The sequence below is a fragment of the Dreissena polymorpha genome, chromosome 10 (genome assembly GCF_020536995.1).
Source record: "Dreissena polymorpha isolate Duluth1 chromosome 10, UMN_Dpol_1.0, whole genome shotgun sequence".
Taxonomy (NCBI): domain Eukaryota; kingdom Metazoa; phylum Mollusca; class Bivalvia; order Myida; family Dreissenidae; genus Dreissena; species Dreissena polymorpha.
In genome coordinates, this window is record NC_068364.1 from 44807433 (window position 1) to 44828881 (window position 21449).

The following is a 21449-nucleotide window of genomic DNA, read 5'->3' on the forward strand; positions in this document are numbered from 1 at the left end:
TGTGCCTTGTAATTACAATTACGACACAATGTGTCATACGTGATTGTGCCTTGCAATTACAATTACAACACAATGTGTCATACGTGATTGTGCCTTGCAATTACGATTACAACACAATGTGCCATACCTGATTGTGCCTTGCAATTACAACACAATGTGCCATACGTGATTGTGCCTTGCAATTACAATTACAACACAATGTGCCATACGTGATTGTGCCTTGCAATTACAATTACAACACAATGTGCCATTCGTGATTGTGACTTGCAATTACAATTACAAAATTACAACACAATGTGCCATACGTGATTGTGCCTTGCAATTACAATTACAACACAATGTGCCATACGTGATTGTGCCTTGCAATTACAATTACAACACAATGTGCCATACGTGATTGTGACTTGCAATTACAATTACAACACGATGTGCCATACGTGATTGTGCCTTGCAATTACAATTACAACACAATGTGCCATACGTGATTGTGCCTTGCAATTACGATTACAACACAAGGTGTCATACGTGATTGTGCCTTGCAATTACAATTACAACACAATGTGTCATACGTGATTGTGCCTTGCAATTACAATTACAACACAATGTGCCATACGTGATTGTGCCTTGCAATTACAATTACAACACAATGTGTCATACGTGATTATGCCTTGCAATTACAATTACAACACAATGTGCCATACGTGATTGTGCCTTGCAATTACAATTACAACACAATGTGCCATACATGATGTGCCTTGCAATTACAACTACAACACAATGTGCCATACGTGATTGTGCCTTGCAATTGCAATTACAACACAATGTGCCATACGTGATTGTGCCTTGTCATCTCGATGAACTATAACATCAGAATAATGTCAGAAGTTTATTTAATTACTACAATAACAATTATTGTATTGTATGCGCTGTATTTTCCGGTCGCCGTATTTATCTCCGAATTTTATCCCCCGAAAATGGACGTTCGACCATATTCTTAGCAAAACATCACGAGCAGAAACGGGAACTTTAAATGTCTGCTATAAATGAGCATATACTACAGTGAAATAAGTTATGCAGTTTAATTATAAAGTCAATGTATTGTAATCTTACAAAATGAGCAATTATTGACAATATTTTTAAGCAATGTACACAAAACAGAAGATAAAATAAATTGGGAATTTTATATGTTAGATCTTTTGGGTTTAAACAAACTGCCAACCTTTTGTCATTCAAATAATATTCTGTCTAATCTCTCTAAAAATATAAATTATAAAACTTTATAGATATTTAAGAGTTAAGTACATGGCAATCAACATAACTTCATGTGATACGTGACGCCATCGCTTTTGTTGTGACGTCATTATGGAACAGTCGTTTTCCCACCAACAACGAGTCCTACCAGAAATCCAAAGTTAATGGCGACAGTCACCGCCAGGAATACAATAAAGACGAATCTGTCCAGAATTATAGCCACATCCTGCCAGGTTACGTTTGCTTTTTCGTCGTCGGCGCCCTTTTTGCCTGATTCAGCGCTCTTCACGCGCTGTTCCAAGGCTGCATGTTCATGACCATTCACGGGCACCACTTTTACCACTTTTGATGAGACCCGCCGCCCTATGAGGTGTCTTTTGGACGAGCAGATTAATGTAGCGGCGACCCTAGCGATCAACAAAATGCATTCACTTGAGGCGGATGTAGACTCGCTGATACCATCCTCGTTGTGGTAGACCATCAGCAGCAGGACTGTTGTCAGCATCCCTACCGCCGACAGGACCGTCACGATCCCGAGGTACATAGCTATGCACCAAAACCAAAAAACACGAATAAGTGTCGTTAAAATAGGCAAGTGTGTTTCTTTGCAATAGCAGAAGAAATTTTGAGAGTGACGTAGTATTCTTTGATGTTGCTCGTATGGAAGTTTTCAGTTTTATCCCGACCGACAGTTAACATACAATATCTTTGTATACTAAAACTTAATTATCACACTTATGACACAAACTACCGGCAACAACTGGGAGATCATTTTCTTGTATACTAGAACTTAATACTCATACTTATGACACTAACTGACACTCTGGGAGATTAACCGTAGAAATCATGACCAGTCCTAAAACAAGTTAAATTACCGGGTCTTGAGTAGATCGAGATTTGGAACCCTGATCAGTGTTGCACGAAACATTAACATCCAGTTAATTTTAAAAGCAAAACATTGTTTTTTATTGTAAACAAATATACGAGCTGAAAAAAATTGACACACTATAAAAAAAGCAAGTTTCGTGTTAAAATTAGATTTTGTCCGTTCAGGTTTTTATTAACCCGTCGTCAAAACTCCAAATGAGTTTACATGCCCAGTTAATGTTTATATTATGTATTCGTTACCGATGCATACCTAGATTGGAAACTGTGATTGAAGTGGGAGGGAGTGCGTCCGCAGTTACAGTAAGGAGCACGACTAGGGACAGAAACACCGTGAGAATGTAGGAGAGCTTCTCGCCTGATTCGAATGGCACGATGAACGTCAGTGCGATCAGTAGTGACGTCACTACCACAGGCATGATGACGTTGAGGTTGTAAAACGCGTGTCGCCGCTCTGGAAATGACGACAACTGTTTGCTCAAATATGAAGAGCGAAGAGAATATGTATTCAGAACAATTGCAGTTTGATTTTGGCAGGTTGTTATTGAATAGTGCTGTAAAGAGGAATTAATTTGTGTGTTGTAACATTATAAAGGTAACTTTTGTTGTTTCGGAACGTGCTGTTATTAAGTTAAATGCAGTGTGATGTAGTTGTATAGACATATACGCTATATTAAAAATAATTAACGCAATTTTAAGTGCTTACCTGTCTACATGAAGCTCGTCTTTTCGTTAAATTATTGAGATACTTGTGCATTTAATAATGTTACAAATCTCAAAACACAAACATACGGATGCTTATCCAGAACTCAAGTTGTGGAAATCGACGTTTAGTACCGTCTTCCAGTGTTTCCTCTAACACAGCTTTCACGGTCTCCGTCTGCGTGACGATCCATTCGCCGTGTGTTCTATGTTTAGATAATGTTGCATTTTTGAAATATTCGACTTTCGTTTTAAAAGAAACTGTATTTTTAATTTCTAATAAAACGAAAGTCAAGTATGACATATGGTCTAAGAAGCGGAGATATTTACAATCAGAAACATCTTATTATGTTAAAAAAATATTTAAGACAAAATAAACGTGGCGCTCTCTGAGAAGAGCGGGCTTAATTCATGTCGTAAAGTGTCCACCATAAATAATCTATGCTGACCGCATATGCTAATGCTTTTGGAACTTTCTTTTCGTGAAGATGCTGTCTATTCTTAACGAAAATCCATCTAAGCGGTGTCTTCCTTGAATAGCATATGCGGAATGCACATGCTAATGTGGGACCTAACTTTACGTACATGCGTTTTGTAAGAGCGCGGTTCAAAACATTTTTACGAGCATACTTGCGATAGAATACTTTATGTTATGTATGTACATCCATAAACATGCGCCTTATATTAAACATAATGAAAGACTACATGCATTGATGCGTTTCCAGACTAAAGAATATAACAAACTGCTCCAACAACCACACTCCCAAACATCAAATAACGTATATGTCATAAAAATCTAAACATCTTACAATGTAACATGGGTAAATTTATATTGCATTCTTGGTGAAAACAAAATATTGTTCGGCAATTACTTTCGTATATTAATCTTCATAAACACGTTGTGTTGAGATCAAACTTCAAAAACCAAGAAAAGTGCACACCACATCAAAAACTATGGTTACATAGTGTAAGGCTTTAATTTGTAAAAAGGACTAAAACAATAGATTGGTCATTAACAGGGAGTTAAAAAACGGTCATCTTCAATGCAAAATTTCCCTGTTTAAATAATTCTGTTAAATAGCGTTGCTATAAGATTAAGTTCAATATCCTTTAAATGTTAAATGAGTACGAATCGCTTCAGTGTTAAGGTTACGAATGCCGTACACGTTTACACAAGTTTAATTGCCTCCCCCAGGTGTATATGTTTCACGTGTTATTAATGTGATCTAATTCGTTCTTTTTGTACAATAACTCACTCGAGGTCGTCAGTGTTGATAGCCTTGGACAGGAATGCTAGATCCACTTCTTCAACCGTGTAGCTCCATCCAATCACAACTATGGAGCACTTCTGTTGGTCGTACGGGTAGAACGTCACGTCAACCTGTAACCCATGGAGAGGAAATAAGTACCTCTCTCGAACAAAGGACCATCAGCCGAAGAGATCAATACGAAATCTTTCAGATATTACTTATCTGACACTGGACAATTCCAACATACAACTGATCTGACATTCGACAACTGCGACACAAAACTGACCTTAAGACAAAAAATTCCTACACATAAACTAACAACTTACTTAACACCAATCAAAACTTACCTGACAGTGAACGTTGAAAAGTCTGGGAGGTTCCCACTTCACATCTCCTTCGAAATCATATCTGAGGTTGAGATTGTCTGCCGTAATCACGCCTAGGTCCTCTAACCTGTGGACGGAAAATGCAGATTCGTCGTCACCATCATCATCACCATCAACATCAGCATAAACATCATCGTCATCATAATCTTCATCATCATCATCATCATCATCATCATCATCATCATCATCATCATCATCATCATCATCATCATCATCATTCATCATCATCATCAACAACAACATAATCATTATCATCATTACAATCATCAGTATCATCATCATTATTATATTCACCATCAATATTATCGTCGCCTATCAGTATCTTCATCATTATTGTATTCACCATCAATATTATCGTCGTCATCATGAGCAACAACATAAACACATCCGTTAACCAGCAATGCCATGGAATCGCTACCTTAGTATTCAACTCACGCATTGTCTATGACTAATTCCGGTTTCCATATAATGTCGCTCGTTGAGAAGACACTCTCTATGTTCCCATTTCCTGCTGCCGGGGTCCATTTCAGTCTCTCGTCCCGCCATTCCTGAAGATTACCGGACAACTCCCGTTTGGATTCAAACGGAAATCGATTCAATATAACAAACACACTTGTGATTAGACGTTCTACTCAGCGTTAATGATATCTAAAATGCATTTTATTTTCAATTTCAAAATGATATTTATCGATTACCACTTACTAATTGCATTGGAATTTGTGATCTGTTGCATACAGAATATAACCAATACATAGAGGTCAAACGTTCTGTTTTTTCACTGAATTCAAAAGTATAATGTCGATGTTGTCGTTGATATCGATTTGAATGTTTCATATGTAATTCATTCATTAATATGTCAAATATAAATAGAACGCTAATTTAAGTTCCGATGATAAACGGTTGGTTCATGATAAAATGTGATTAATTGTTCATAGTTTTGTAAGATGTATCATGACCGAACTACTTTTCATGAACAAGTGAAAAATATTGGAAACCCTATTGTGTGCATTTTAACGACGTTGCTCTTAATTCGTCAATAGTGAAACGACGCCACTTTGGCATAAACGTTAATGTTGCGCTGTTCGACGATGATTAAACCAAAGGTGAAACTATTTATTTTTATCACATGCCATACCCTGTTTCCCATTTAATATAACCATTACATATATTTTTTTTCTTACACATGTGTAATATACTTTTTAAGCGTTTTATTTGGCTTAGTTTTCGTTTATTGACCAATCGCATTTTGTTATTTTGCTGAAATGACGTTTCAACGTCAAATGACGTCACGAAGTGTAAATAACATTCGGGATTTATCATTATATTAGCGAAAATATTTATTTAATTTGCTCATTTAAAAGCATGTGATAAAAAAGATCTGACACTCGTTGTTATACCATACCATATTTCATTAAACTCGTCCAGGAAATTCGTTAGTAAGCTCGCCAAAGGCACGCTTACGAACAAAATTCCTGAACTCGTTTAATATGGTATGATATGACAACTCGTGCCACATCCTATATATATATAATTTTTTGGTGTGCAATCTTAAAAAAAAAACAGTAATGCGGTGCGCTCTGTGTTTGTTTACTGGCTGAGTCCATGCATTGTTTACAGTTCGTTGTTCTATGTTGAATTGTTTTCTTACCACCTCCATCCAACCAGCAAACGTGAACATCTGGTTTCGAAGATCCTGAAAACCACGTTCATAGGTATCAATAAGCACGTGTTAGTGCGTTATAATAAACATTAAATAGCACGTCGTAAGTTTGGCGGGTATTTGAATCATTTAATTGTATATTATATGGAAAGTGAATCTCTCGATGAACGCATTCCCCCTTAGCACACTACCACAACAACTTACTTGAGCAGCGTATTTCAAAAGTGTGGAAAGGATTCTCGTCTTTTTCACAGGGAGCCCTAACGGTGGTGCCATCCATTATTGTCATACGCAAAACTTCTTAGTGTAACAATATTTTAATGTGCCGTATACTAGATATTTCGATTTCTGTACAAATTAAGTCTTTACTCAGACTGTAGTAAGTGTGGAATTTGTTACGGTAACAAACATTAAGTACTGTGTGAACCTGAACCTATTAAAATGTGTGTACTTACGTGATCATGAATCGTGTTTGCGTAGTGTGAATCGATGGCAAGTTTGCCGATGGCGGCATTACTTGGTAGTGACGAGAGAAAAAAGTTGAGTGTTGAATATTGTAAATTAGCGTATTATTCATACCAGTTGATCGATAGCTAGGATACCGATGCCGACTCTGACCTCTGTGGTAGCCTTGGGACGGGAAATAGGATCGTAACCTCCATCAAGCAAAGTGTTGCTGCGAATGGCTGTTTCGTAGGCGGCAGTGTACTCACCGAGTACAAACCGAGCTCCTAGAAAAAGAAAGATCGCTTTCAAAGGCAAATAATTTAATATGATGTTTTCTGTAAATAGTTTGTATTTGCCGTCATTTATATGTGGTGTTATTTCTATGAGCTGTACTTTTTTTAAAGAGGCATTGAAACTTTCTTTTTACGTGCATGCTTGGTCTTAACTTATGTTGGTCGGACAATAAAAACTAGAAAGGTACAATATTGCTACTATACATTTGCATTATTTTATTTTCAACGAAAAAAGACACAGCCCGTTCTTGTCAACGTGTTTTGTGCAATCGTGATTATGGTATTGATGTTGTTTACTTTGGCCACATTATATGGACAATATAAAGAACACCAATAACATAATTTGAGCTCAAACATGCTTGGTTCATCACCAATGTAATTTATTCAGTCTTTGTGAACACAGTGGTAGCATATACTTTATTAAATGATATTTCAAGCTTGTGTGAGAAAAAACTACATCTTTGAAAATTTTAAACAGTAAATATAACTTTTGGCTGCTCTATTTAATGTCACCCTATGTGTGTCTATAAAATTGGGAACATTACACACAATTAATAGAAACAAGTGACTGAAATGTTTTAATTTCGTTTAATATAATTATTTTTTCATCTGAATTTTATTATAAATGAAGTAATCGGATGTATATTTTCCAACACAAATTAATCGATTATTATAGTAAAACGAACATGAAATCCAATTGAGATTTTGTGATTTTAAAAGTAGCACAGACTACCGCGATACCTTACCCTGCTTATAATGTCCCATAAAAACACGTAAAAAGCCTGTTATGCTGATTGTAATCAGATTCACTTATTAGTAAAACTGTCACTAGGTCTATTTACTAACATAGCTATAACATTTGGAAGAATCTTAATTAACTATAAAAAGAATAAAACAGGTTTAATATATAAAAAAAACTTCGGGGCATTTGGAGAAAATATTGAATATGCTTCCTCTGTACATTCAGAATGTATACATAATTTCTGTAGTGCAAGCGATATACAAAAATATGTCCTTATCATCAATGACAAGCGTGTATAAACTATTTAGTATCGTATCGATTTAAATTGCTGATTATCCATAAACGGAATTATATTTTTAACATTTTCTTTACCTGTAAACAAGCCCCTTTAATTTCCTATCAAATCTTTTGTTAATAAATGCGACCACCTCATTGGAGCGTACGAGTTAATAAATCGACATTATTCATCACAAAATTGAGTATTATTCTCAGATATCGAAGGCGTCTTTTTAACTTCGCTATCTTGCATCTGCACGAAGATAATCTGGCCAAGCTTTCTAAAATATTTTTGGCATAAATCTGATGACGTAGTTTCATAATTAATAAATGATAAACCCATAGAATTTTTTAAAGTGTTTAATTTCGTTTATATTAAAACAAAACAACATATCTATTTACCTTTTCTTTTGCAGAAACATGAATAATGTGTCATCATTTTATTAAAAAAATCTTTATAATAATTATATTTGCATATTAAGAACACAACTGCGTAAACATTACTCTGCATGTACGCGTTAATTTCAATATTTAACTTAATATTGATATAGCAATGGTAGAAATCTTGATTTTTAAATACGCAATTAAAGTCGTTCAATTACAAACATTTTCCAAAAAAAAGCTCCATATATAATATTTCATAAAATCAAGTCACATAAAATACAACATTACCTATGTTTCCACCTCAAACATTTTATATAATAACCAGTACTTACCAATAATTTCCAGCATACACATTATATATTGGACGGCCCTCATGCTGCTTGAACACTATTCCGTATTCCAATGAGTCGTCCAGCGTATACCATCTTTAACCGATCGGTATTAACCTCAATCAACGAACTGTTATGGAGCAATACAAACAAACCGACAAAGATGTACAGTAACTTATATCTTGATTTTATAACAAAAGACTTTATAGGATTGGATCGTCTTAACAATGCGTGTCGCTAGGCTTACTGAATTAATACATTTCGGGATAATACATTCCAAAATTGAATTCATTAACAAACACGCTTATTCATTAAAATAAATACTAGTGTTAGCGCTGTAACGGTAAATATTAATGATAAAACATTTGACTTAATTGTCTAGGCTGTTCGATAAATAGATCTTTGCCTCGTTAAGTCGCATTAAACGTGCCGATGAATCAATGTATGTAACACGATTACACTGACACGGTATCATTTTTAACTGCCATACGGTCATAAAATATTAAAACCTTAATTGTCTGTTATGGTCATATTACTATTTAAATTCAAGATCGCTTCGATCAATGCTTTTATACATCTGATATCAAGATTAATTAAATAGGATGGCAATATTTGTTAACGATTTAAGTAGCCATTAGCCCGTAGTTCAATCCAATCCGCAGAAGACAGAAGTTCTAAATAAATAAACCGATACTGGCGACAGGATTCGTTATCTCATGGAACTTACAATTAAAACGATTATTGTTTAACGTAATCGCCATGGTACGACGAATTGTATTTATATTAACTGAACCGTGATTCTTAAACGACAGGAGCTCACAGTTTTCTTTCTTTGAGGTGAATTGTTAATACTTAGAATGGGTCGTTATTACCATATATCCTGAACATGTCGCTATTAAGAGAAAACTCCGAGTGCCGAAAGTAAAAACAACCCAGTTAAATGTCTATGAACTTGATGCAAATAAATGGCGCTAAATTTCCCGATTTTGCCGGTGCCAGTACGATTCCCAACGCAGAAAGAAAAAACGCTGCATTTGTTAAATATTCCCATTGCTTGAATATGTCCATATAAAACACTAAAAGCATACAATACCTGTGGCATACAATGATAATGAATTTGAGCAATAAAATTATTTATAGTGTAAAATTACGTGTATATATAATGCGACCAACCGACTCTAACAAAAGAAGCAACTAATTATTTCTAAACTTATGTTTGTTCAAATCGTATTTTCGCAATACTGAATTACATTGCACGTGTGATATTCGGATACCCTTAACGTGTAAATAACTGCAAATTTGCTCTTCTAAGTAATACCTGAACATGAGTTTGCAAGAAGCAGATCCATCATAAATGACCCAACACTTTGTTCGTGTAGTGCGAACCTCTCGGATGTCTGCTGCGTGCTGTTTTCCCGCGCTGCATGTTTCCAAAGTAACGCCAGGGAACCTTGAAAGCATAATCTATACAAAAATATACCGAATATTAAGGCTCGCTATTGAAAAATAGGCATGTAAATTCCGTGTACATGTATTTTAATATTTTGCAAATGCACAACTTATATAAATATTATATGTGTTGTAAAAACCACATCTTTTTTTTCTGGATTACATTGTAATTACAACTGATGTTTGACTGCTCTGCTTTACGATAAACGCATATTCTTTGCTGACGCATACACATTTGTATAATTTCCCAATTGGAAAATATGCATACATATTGGAAACTGATATATGTGTGTTGATTTATGTATATTATTTCTTCTGCCGATTACTGTTCTTTTTTTTCATACACGACCATTACCGTCTGTTATGTATTGTTATTTATTACGTGAATTTATCCGTCAATTATGTGTGTCTAAGCACTGAGATTAACTTAATTTACCTATGTTTATTTAAAAAATGCTTTCAAGGTAAGAACCTTATCAAGACATAACAGTGTGTTTGGGTACTATGAAAGTTAATACGACTTAATGATAACGAACTTACAAACCGAACGTTTTCTTCGATTGAATTCGAGGCACTGCAATTAAACGAACGATATTCTTAGTCAACTTCACAACATGATATTGTCTTAATTACTAGAATGATTAAATAGCATGCATTTAATTGAAAGAAAATACAATTTTATCTTCGCGAACCAAAATCACTATTTTAAGTATTGTTTGACTACGTTTGACGAAGCGTCTTAGAATATCACATCATGTTTTACGTTCGTGATTTTATTAAAAACTTCACAGAATATCATTAATATCCTTATAAAAAAAGAAAATGTCGTGTAATACATATAAAGTTATTATAAACGTCAGAATAAATGTGACTTAATCTATGTTATTCATTTATAATAAAGTGCATTAAGTGGTATAAGTTTACGTTGACTACTTTGTCGCTTACTGCAAACTTGAATAAACAACATGCATGTTTCTAGGTACATGTGTTACATATTATTATAATAAGAATAATAGTCCATATGGTATGCGTAAGATAATGAATTTCCATTTGTGTTTATATTCCATTAATATTATAAGCATAATAGCCCACTGTCACATCAGCAACAATGTAAAATTTCAATAAACAACATGCAAGTTTGTAGGTAAGTGTGTAACGTACTATTATTAGAAGAATGCATATTTTAGACTGACGATGTACTGTGTACAAGTCGTAATAATTTGTGCTCTGCTCTGTTTATAATTTTGAAGTGTAAGTGGTCAGTACAATATTATACATGCTACAAATTCCAAAATTGCATCTGCGGCGTGCATGTGCATGTGGGCAAATAGTATGTCAATTTAAAACTAGGCAAGGAAAAGCTTAGAGGAGATCGCTTTCAACAAAGTAAAGGCGTTGTGTCACAATCGCAAAAAATAATTCATAAGTCTGCAAAGGAAACTTAAGGCAGCAAACAAACTTGCTACAAATAACATTGGCAAGTAAATCGCCTGACATTGTCATAGCATTACATGTATTGACATGTATCTAGCTGCGATCGATATAACGTAATTGTACATAACACACATGTGTACATTTTTTTCGTAAAGTGTGTCTAGTGAATTGTGAATTGTATTGATTTGCGGCTTTTGTCTATAATATGCATTGCTGGCTAGAGTGTGCACTATTAAACTTTACAGTCAATAGCCAACATGTGTGTATATAACTCAGAATGGTTGTGTTGTTATTTGTAATACAATTCATTTCGTGTTACTAAGTATAGTTATGTATGCTGCACATGTTGTTACTTATATCTTTATAAAATATGCATGACAGTTCATATGTTATTTGCAAAATAGTATAAAATAAAGAGTTGTAATAAATTATCATTAAAACAGAAACAATATTCTCTTTTCTTTACACAACACGTCAAAACTCATTGGAGTACATAATGCGTAAAAGTGAAAAAAAGCTTGCGGCGTTTTGTGGTGCTCATTTTTGTATTTCAAACGAGTGTTCTCAATATTTCAATCAGTAAGATAGCATAGCATTAATCACTTCCGGTGCACATCGACATTTGAATTGAATACATATACAAAAATGAAACAATTTCTTTATCTATATTATAGCCTTGATCACGGGAAATTCTTCAGCAGTTCGCAGATTGTGTTTTATTCGTCAGTAAGATAATAATCACACTCAATTTCTAAAAAGAAGTTACAACAATATGGGGGGGCGGGGCTTCAACTTTAGAAATAAAGTTAATGTCTTAATACACCATATACTTCTATAAAATTTATGAAGTAAGATTGAGTTGTCATTTGCGATACCATATCATTTGTATGATGATGATAATACGTAGAAAGAAATGTTCACTGTAACACCGGAGCGCGTAATATGTCACTTGCAAGAAAGTGTTCAGCAGAGTGGGTAATCACATGATAGTCAAGATGGCGACGTCCATGCCGAGACAATTATTTTTCGCCGTTTTATACCATTTCTTCCTTTTGTTAAATATATAAATGACGCTCACTTTCCAGCCATAGCAGTAAGCATGTGATTAGCGTTTATTTCGTATTAAAATTCGCTTTTTATCCCATTTTCAACGCGACTTTGACGGTATAACACCTTATGGAATATTCTAGCTGTATTCAACCTTGTGGGATATAACTGTCGCGTGCACGGACTACCTTTCACTTTACCACTCAATGATTTTTCATACGAAATAAAGTCGAGAAAACTTTAGCTTCAAAATTATACGACCTTCAACCTTTAAATCTAGTCATATGACATAATTTTCGCCATCCGTATGATGAATCAGCTGATTGGTGGCGTCATAAGATGGCATACTTATTGCGTCATTTTCCCCAAAATATGTTTTGACGATTTATTATAAACGCGACTTATTTCACACGTACATGTACTGTATATCGACATATTTGAATTGTCAATTTATCACATTTTCCTTATTTCGTGTAATGTGCATTTATAATCCATGCATATATTTTTGACATTTAAGAATGTACAACAAGCCATATAAATATCGCACAATTCATAAATAATCTGCAATATTTGCTTTCCAATTTAATTCACGTTAGGCATAGAGCTGTGTAAAGTATAAGATGGTAAAAAGAGAACCACACTGGAATTCGGAACGTCCCATTTTGTACACGGGTATTATCCACTCCTTTATCTGATGTGTAATGGAATGTTTTCCATTCTTTGTGTATTTATATATTAAATTATTTTCTTGTACAATAAGGGCATTTACCATAGACAAATAAAACATTGTGTAAGTTTAAACATAATTATGTTTGTATGCAGAAATCTGCAAATGCAACCGAGTTTACCAACGGCTATTATTTGATTAACTGCCCCGGTTCATTTTAACAGCATCAATGTACATAGAGAACATGACGTAGCGTGTGACGATGAAGAAAGTTTCTTGAGTTCGAAAACTCATTTGAATATAGTGATAGGATGGCATAAGGGTCTTTATTTAACTATGCTAAAATAATTATTAAAGACCATAGATGCAAAATCGTCAATTATTGAGTTAATTGCATTATTAGATGGATTTTAAAGGATAATTAAAGGTAAGATACTAGTTCGAACGTGTTTTGGTTTTTGTTTGTACTTTTGTCGTTCCCTGTTCTCGGGGAAATGATTTTAACATGGGCGCCATTGATGCATCGGATCACACACGGCATACCCATAACATTATATAAAAAAAACACGTTCTGCGCGTCCTTAAATTCGTCGTCCAAAGTCGGGAAACGTATTGCCCTGTATATTAAGTCAAATAAAGTGTCAGTCGCTGCAATCATCTGTTTACTCGTCGAAATTTTCAAGGTCGTCGATGGTGTACATGTATGTTGACATCGACATCATTTTGTCAGGAGCAATTGCCGCCATATTGGATTTTGATCATTTTCTTTCGAAAATAAAATGAATTATAGTAAAGTAAAATCTTCTTTTCGCGGTCGTAATGTGTTAAAATTCGCATACTGCGTAAAATTGAATCGAGACATATGGTGATATTTTTACTCGTTTTACAGTTTGTGTGTGAATTTTTTAAGATAATTATGCGTACCAGAACAAATACATTTATATCACTACGCATGGTTACATTCGTTAGATTTTAAGAGCTTTTAAGACTGAATTAAAATTATTGTTAAGGTTATTAGATCTATTTATGTTAAATGTCACTTTGAAAAAAATCAAATGGGATAAATAGAATACTAGGATTAGCGTTGAATACAGAGAAGTTTATGTTGCTCGGCTCGAACACCGAAAGCGCTCGCCAAGGCTCTCGCTCCCGGCGTTCTAAGCCTCGCAACATAAACTTCTCTGTATTCAACGCTAACCTAGTATTCTCTATATATCTCGACTTAACTCCCCGACAATTTTCTTAGTGGAGCTTTAATTAGGTCATCCCGCTAAGAAATTTCGCAGCGAGTAAAGTCGAGATAAAGAGCAAATATCAACGCGAAATAATCGCTAGTAACTTTCTTGCTGATATGGCTGAAAAGTGAGCGGCATTTAAACATTAAATACAAGTTATAAAGGGTATAAAATGGCGAAAAATACCTGCCTGGTCATGAACGTCGCCATCTCGACTACTAGGAGTATCACGTGATTACCCCCTCTGTAAGTGTGGTTCTTTATTCTGATTTGTTGGGACCTTAACTTTGTATAAGAAACACAGTATCATATACACATTAAGTGTTGTACAAATGCCATCGTTCTATTCTGCACCTTGTTATGGATATCGTGAGCAAAATGTTCAACGAAGAAAAAATCAAAATAAAGTCCAAAAACTTTTCGTATATAAATTTATTAAATTATGTGTTCGTTCTGCCATTATGTATGTATTTCATTCAATAAAATGGAATGATGCTTTGTTCTCATTCGCCAAAAAGAGACAATCATTACTGAAAGCGTTTAGACTAATTGTACAATCATGTAACTTTAAGAGGATTGTCGCAAAACAACATGACAAACCACTGGACAGCTTGGTGCAATACTTGGATAAAATGAAATGTATGTGTTTTTTAATAGTGAAAATTTAAAACCTTAAATACAGCTTTTATAATCGTGTCACTACTCAATGGTTTACACAATAAACTTAAATACAGACTTTAAGAGAATACATAACATCTAATGTTCTCAACGAGCTTTATCGTCTAGGAAGCCTATCGTTTTTTTGGGGGGGAGGGAGGGGGTTGAACGTGGAAATGAGTGTTTCGTTGAAATTGTTTGTCAAAACGGAGGTCGCTGGTACGAGCATGACGTTCACGTTTCAAAACTATGAAAGAACAATTTAAAACCACTATTGATTCGGTTTTGACGTAAGTAATCCGTCCCTCATTTGTATGTTAAATAAAAACAAATCACACGTCAGCTGCATCTAGATCTATCTCTACACCTGTAATGAAGCAAATAATCTACCGATACGATTAAAACGTTATGGCCAAAGTAAGTAAGAAAACGATCGTTATGTTATTACGGAGTGTATAAAGTGTAAAGGTTGAACAACAAGTTACACTATCAATAGCTGTTTCTGTTTACATCGTGTCTTATGTTTTCTAATTACGAATATTACATGACTGTGATGCTACGATGAGTTGTATCACACGCGTTGAAAATGTCATGTTGTATTGGAAGTGACAAATGCCAAATAAGAAGTCATACAAACAACTGAGTTCGACACAGCTCATCTCAGCAACACATTTGGCTACTGTTCGTTCACTGTTTACCTCCTTACGATAAAAATAAACGAAAATATTCTCTTAAACAACGATAATATTTGAAATCTACAGTTTTACCTTAAAATGGAATAATTCGCGTGATGTGCGCAGAAGTGATATGCATATAACTAAATTGTATGACGTGCAACATTCATTTAAGGTCTCGTGCATGGTTTAAAAATAGAACGTGTTTTCTCAATGACGTTTGAAATGTTACGGATACTGATGCTACATATCGCAAACAATAGCAATGTGTCACACCGGTCTTACTGACCTGTGTGAATGCGCGCTAAGCATTGTGGGAAACGGACTTTTTTCCATCATGGCGTTGGTAAACATAATAAACACGGAAGTGAAAAATGGTAATTAATTATTATCAAAAACAGGCCCCATCAAACCGGGCCAGCTGTAATATATACATGGATGCAGTTTGTGCTTCAAAAGGAGCCACTTTTCATGTCAGTCTATTGTTTGTAAGAATCACTAAACACGTAACCTAGACTAACTAAACACGTTGCAAGACTGTATCTTCGAAATAGTAAATAAATCAAAATAATAAATAAATATTTATAATTAAATACCTGATGAAATTTGAGAAAGTAAACGATTTAAAATAAACGCTGTGAAAATTACAAGGAATCTTACATGTAGGCCTCATGTGTGAGAGGATTAATCAGGGATAAAATAAATAGAGTTCAAACTCAAAGGATCCAACATTTTGAGGAGGACGTCATGGTATCTTGGACATTTGGCACTTTCATATATTTATTTAGTAGATACTGAAAATGCTGAATGTGCTAATTGCAACATCAAAGACGAGCAGGTGAGATTTTTACAGCTTTATTTTTCTTGACATAATGTTGTATGTTTTCCATTTAATTTATATGGCGCTCTACTCCTAATGGCGCTCTAGTCTTATTTATAAGACGCGCAAAGAATTTAGAGATACTTTTATATGGGCTAAATTCTTTGCTCCAAATATTACCCATATAATAAGTAGCTTAATATTTAAGAGCGTCAAAAATTTGGACTAATGGCGCTCAATTTTAGCTCGGCTGTTTTCGGGGAAAACCCTAGGTATTGTCATAGCTCGTCGTCAGATGTCCGTGTCGTGCTAAAATCTTTACATCGGCTCTAATATCAAAGTGCTTCCACCTATAACATTGAAACCTCACATGTATATGCACTGTGATGATTTCTACACGCAACACCCATTTTGGGGTCACTCGGTCAAAGGTCAAGGTCACTAACCTCTAAAAAAATTCTTTTAATAAATTTCATTTATTTCAAAACTGCACCGCAGCCTAACTTGGCACCCATAATGTGGTGCTCTTGTTTATATATAATTTTAAAAATGTATTAATAACCAGAATAGTTTATGCATGTATAAATAAAAAGATACAGCCATGAACAGTGCGTTTTAATTTTTAATAAATATGCTTTGATTGCGTATATGCAAAACAATGCAGTCCATATATTGTTAACTGATTTTTAAAATATTGAATGTCACACATTACGTACCAGTCCGTTTATGTACCGACACTTTATGTACCACTATCTGACACTTTATGTACCATATTTATAATATAAAGAGATAACTAATTTAGTATGAATGTGTGTTATTGATGAAATGTATTTTGTGTGATAGTATTTATGAATTTAGACTTATATATTGGCCATAGATTTTATATTTTGTCAGATTGTCTAAGTGTCACTGAGTGTCTTAGTTTAATTTATTAGCCCAAGTACATGTAGTACTTAATAAATGACTTAGTAGTCTTACCTGAAATTGAAGTAAATTATAAAAATTCATTTGTCTCTTATCTTATCCTGACTAAGGATTATAAAGTCTAAAATGTTTGTATTATATTGTATAATTGAAATGTGATACTTTGAAGAGAAGAGAGAATGACCTTAATGTTCAAACTGTAAAAAAATCAAATTATTTCCTTCTTTAGACTTTAATCATGTTTAGAGAATGACCTTAATTCATTAGGACTGCTATGAATGAATGGACAATAACACCTATATTTTATGTAGGTGGTACATAAAGTTTAAAAGTACACAAAAGGTCTGGTCCATGTACATAAGGTGTTACACCCTAAAATGTTCATGGTATCAGTGTTTCAATAATGTAGTGTTTCTTATTATGTATTGCTTAGGTTGTTTTGTTTCAATTTTGCATTTATTTTAAAGAATTTTCAGTCATTTTGTGAATTCCATGTTTTTTGTAATAAGGTGAAATATGTTTTACATGGCGTCAAATATTAATTCATGGTCGCTATGGTGTAGAGAATGATGTCCGCTGGGCGTGGGTTCGATCAATACTCTGGGAGTTCTCATTATCGTCTCCATGGACAACAAGTTCTGGTGTACCAATTAGTAGTAGTAGTAGTAGTAGTAGTGGTGGTGGTTGTGGTGGTGGTGGTAGTAGTAGTAGTAGTAGTAGTAGTAGTAGTAGTAGTAGTAGTAGTAGTAGTAGTAGTAGTAGTAGTAGTAGACTAGTAGTAGTAGAAGTAAGATCAGTAGTAGCAGTCGTAGTTGTTGTTCTTGTTGTAGTAGTAGATAATTAATTAATTAGTAGCAGTAGTAGTAAGAGTTGTAATGGTTGTGTTTGTATTTGTATTGAATTCTGATAATAGAACACAATGATGCTGCTGCTAAAGATGATGATGATGAATATGATAATGCTGCTGCTGATTTTGATGATGATTATATGATGGGACTTTGGTATTATAAAATTTGTGAGGTTCAAATACAAAACCTGTTGGATAATAAAACTTCTCATTTTATGACAAAAGAGCTAGATTGTAGAGTAAAAAATAAGTATAAAATTCCCTAATAGGAAAGCTACCATTAAAGGACCATGACTTGTGGGCTTCATCAAAAGCAATGCATGAAACAGTTATATCTCTTTCAAATGCACTCAATATTGCTGTTCCAATTGATATGCTCAGAAATGCTTCTGGATGGGCATACACCAATGAGTACTTTCCTTCAGTTATTTCTTCTAAAGACACATTAACAACACTGTCGCCCTTAGCAGGAATTCCGGACGCTCCCCCTAAGATGTTCCCTCCCCAGACATTTCCCCCATTTTAGTTTTAGTGCTTACATTACCCCCCACCCCCCCCCACCCCACAATAAATTTATAATGGTTTGGTTGAAGTATAATCTTGATTTATTATCAAAATGATTTTTGTTGCTTATGTAATCTTATGTAATTAACTTTAAATATGAAGCAGCTTGTTTGTTGTTTTCTTTGGATTAATCATTCATTATTTTTGTTAAACTGTTTAAGGAGTGCATGTAAATCATTAGTAAGACGTGCATGTTGGTGTACTAGAGGAATACTAGAGGAATACATGGGATATTCTCAAAATCTTACACATGTTATTTTTAATATAATTAAATAGGATCAATTGATGAATTAATTCAGTTTGAGTCAACTTAGGCTGGGTTGTGGAACTATAGTTATTTGTTGTTTTTAATCCAATTAAATAGGGTACTATGTAACTGTCAAAGAAAATATGCATTCATTCGCATATAAGCCAAGTTTTGGATGTCACTGATATTTTCAATTTTGCTAGTACCTAATTAAGACTAATTAAAACAGAATTGGACTTTCCTTGCAAAGTATTTATTATTAATAATAAAATAAGCTAATGTAATCAAAACATATTGATATTTTAAAAATTTAACTCAATGATATTAATAATATTTAAATTTGCCCCAAAAAAACTAGGGCAGGTAGATAGGAAGATTTTTTTTTTGAAAACCAACAGTGTTGTCAGTGTAAAATATTTGTAAAGCTTCTTCAATTTCAGTTTTACATTTTATGACCTGCAACATATTCTATGCTACTTTATTTTACTATGGTAAGTCATTAAAGTGTTATTTATTTTTCAACTATATAATAGTCTAATCTCATATAATGAATTACTACCCCATTTAAAGATGACACCTAATCTAAATTCATTAATACAATAGTTATAATTGTTTTATTGTAACATACTATTCCACTAAAAAATGACCATCATAGAACATCAATGCTGTGCTTTTACTAAAATTTTCATTGATCTCAATTATTTAAAGAAAAAAAACTATCAGGCATTTATAAAAAAATATAAAATTAGGGTGTCAAAATTTAACAAACTGAACAAGTCACTTTGAACTTCTCTTGCAATGCAAATGGAGCCACTTGAAATACCAAATTGTTCCCATACTAGTCGGCAATATAGCTATGACATTGTGTCTATTCATAACATGCATCAGATACACCTTCTGAAACTTTTTAAGCGGTTTTGAAAACGCTATTTCATTGCAAACTTTCGTCAATAAAGGATACATGTTGTTGTACAACCGAAAGTGAAAGTACAGTTTAAAAAAAAAATGAATAAAGAGCGAAATTGTTGAAAACTTACGAAAATTTGAAATGATACTAACATAAGACCGTAAGACTGAACAAAATTATACTTAACTTTTAAATCATAACATGAAAGTTTACTTATAAAGCAAATTCTTCATTCATCCGCGGACTTCTTTGTGTCGTAGTCATAAATTCCTCCAAATGGAGGTGCGTGATGCGTCTAAGTATAGAGGTGACAATAACGTAGTGACGTCACCATTTATGTATAGAATGCAAACAATAGTCCTTTGTCTCAGTTGATAAGAAAACGATTTTCACAATTTGAACTACGAAATACGTGTATGGTAACAAAGATGATTGCAGGAAGAAAATTATCATAACAACTCCAAACACTTTTTATCATTGGTTCAGACCACTTGATTTCACTTTGTTTAGAACATAACAATTAGAATACGTCTCTCTTGTAATTACTTATTAAAACGATTTCACAGTCTTTAATATATGATTACATGTACTTTCATGTATATGTAATTTAACATGGTGTGTAACAATTCGCCTTTGTATAATATAATATAATATATTCAATTCATGTTTGAGTCCATGACCCCAAATTATTATAATTTGCAGACTATGGAAATCAATGCATTCTGCTGCGCTTAATATACTGCACCACATTGTATCGTTTGCACCAATTATCACGACATGGCATTTCCCCCGGATTTTGGTCAGACACAGCGGAAATACCGAGTGAAAGGGGATTGGTGCGGACGCGTGCGGTCCCCTTAGAGACACACATGTATTTTGGGGACCTTATTACTCAAGTGTTTCTACTAGGGGACCGATTGCGCTGAGAAGTGCAAATATTGTCAAAACAACATCAATGGCAATTAGCGAGCAGGGACCCACAAGTGCGCCGCTTTATCGCTCTTATCGACAATTATCGGCAACACTTTCATGCTTCAGTGCAAATTAACCTCAAGTCTTGCTGTCAACACAGATTAGCAGATTATGTTTCGTTATTACTCTGGTTGTTTTAATAAAACTTTAATTATTATGACGGTCAGTCTTCCCCGAAAATTTGAAATCCACGAAATTACGTGTCAGCGAATTAGTTGTTTTTCATTAAGCCACGAAATTTCATACCGACGAATTTCTATACGTTACAGTATTATAATATTAAATAACAAGCAAAATGACAGTTGACATTAGAACGCGAAAGTGTTTGAAAAAAAGAATGCCGGACAAAAACCCTCCCGGATAAAAACCCTCCCGTCAGTTTTATAGGGGCCGGACGAAA

General features: G+C 34.1%; 1 protein-coding gene across 1 annotated transcript; it reads right to left on the bottom strand.

Moving 5' to 3' along the window:
* Positions 1-873: 873 nt before the first annotated feature.
* LOC127849081 (neuronal acetylcholine receptor subunit alpha-2-like) lies at positions 874-10031 on the bottom strand. Its single transcript, XM_052381804.1, has 9 exons — positions 9992-10031; positions 6714-6865; positions 6123-6167; positions 4910-5022; positions 4436-4541; positions 4095-4219; positions 2929-3044; positions 2390-2590; positions 874-1797 (listed from the first exon to the last, which is right to left on the bottom strand). The coding sequence occupies exons 1-9, from the start codon at positions 10029-10031 to the stop codon at positions 1361-1363; spliced, it is 1335 nt and encodes a 444-aa protein (XP_052237764.1). The 3' UTR covers positions 874-1360.
* Between the last annotated feature and the right edge of the window lie 11418 nt (positions 10032-21449).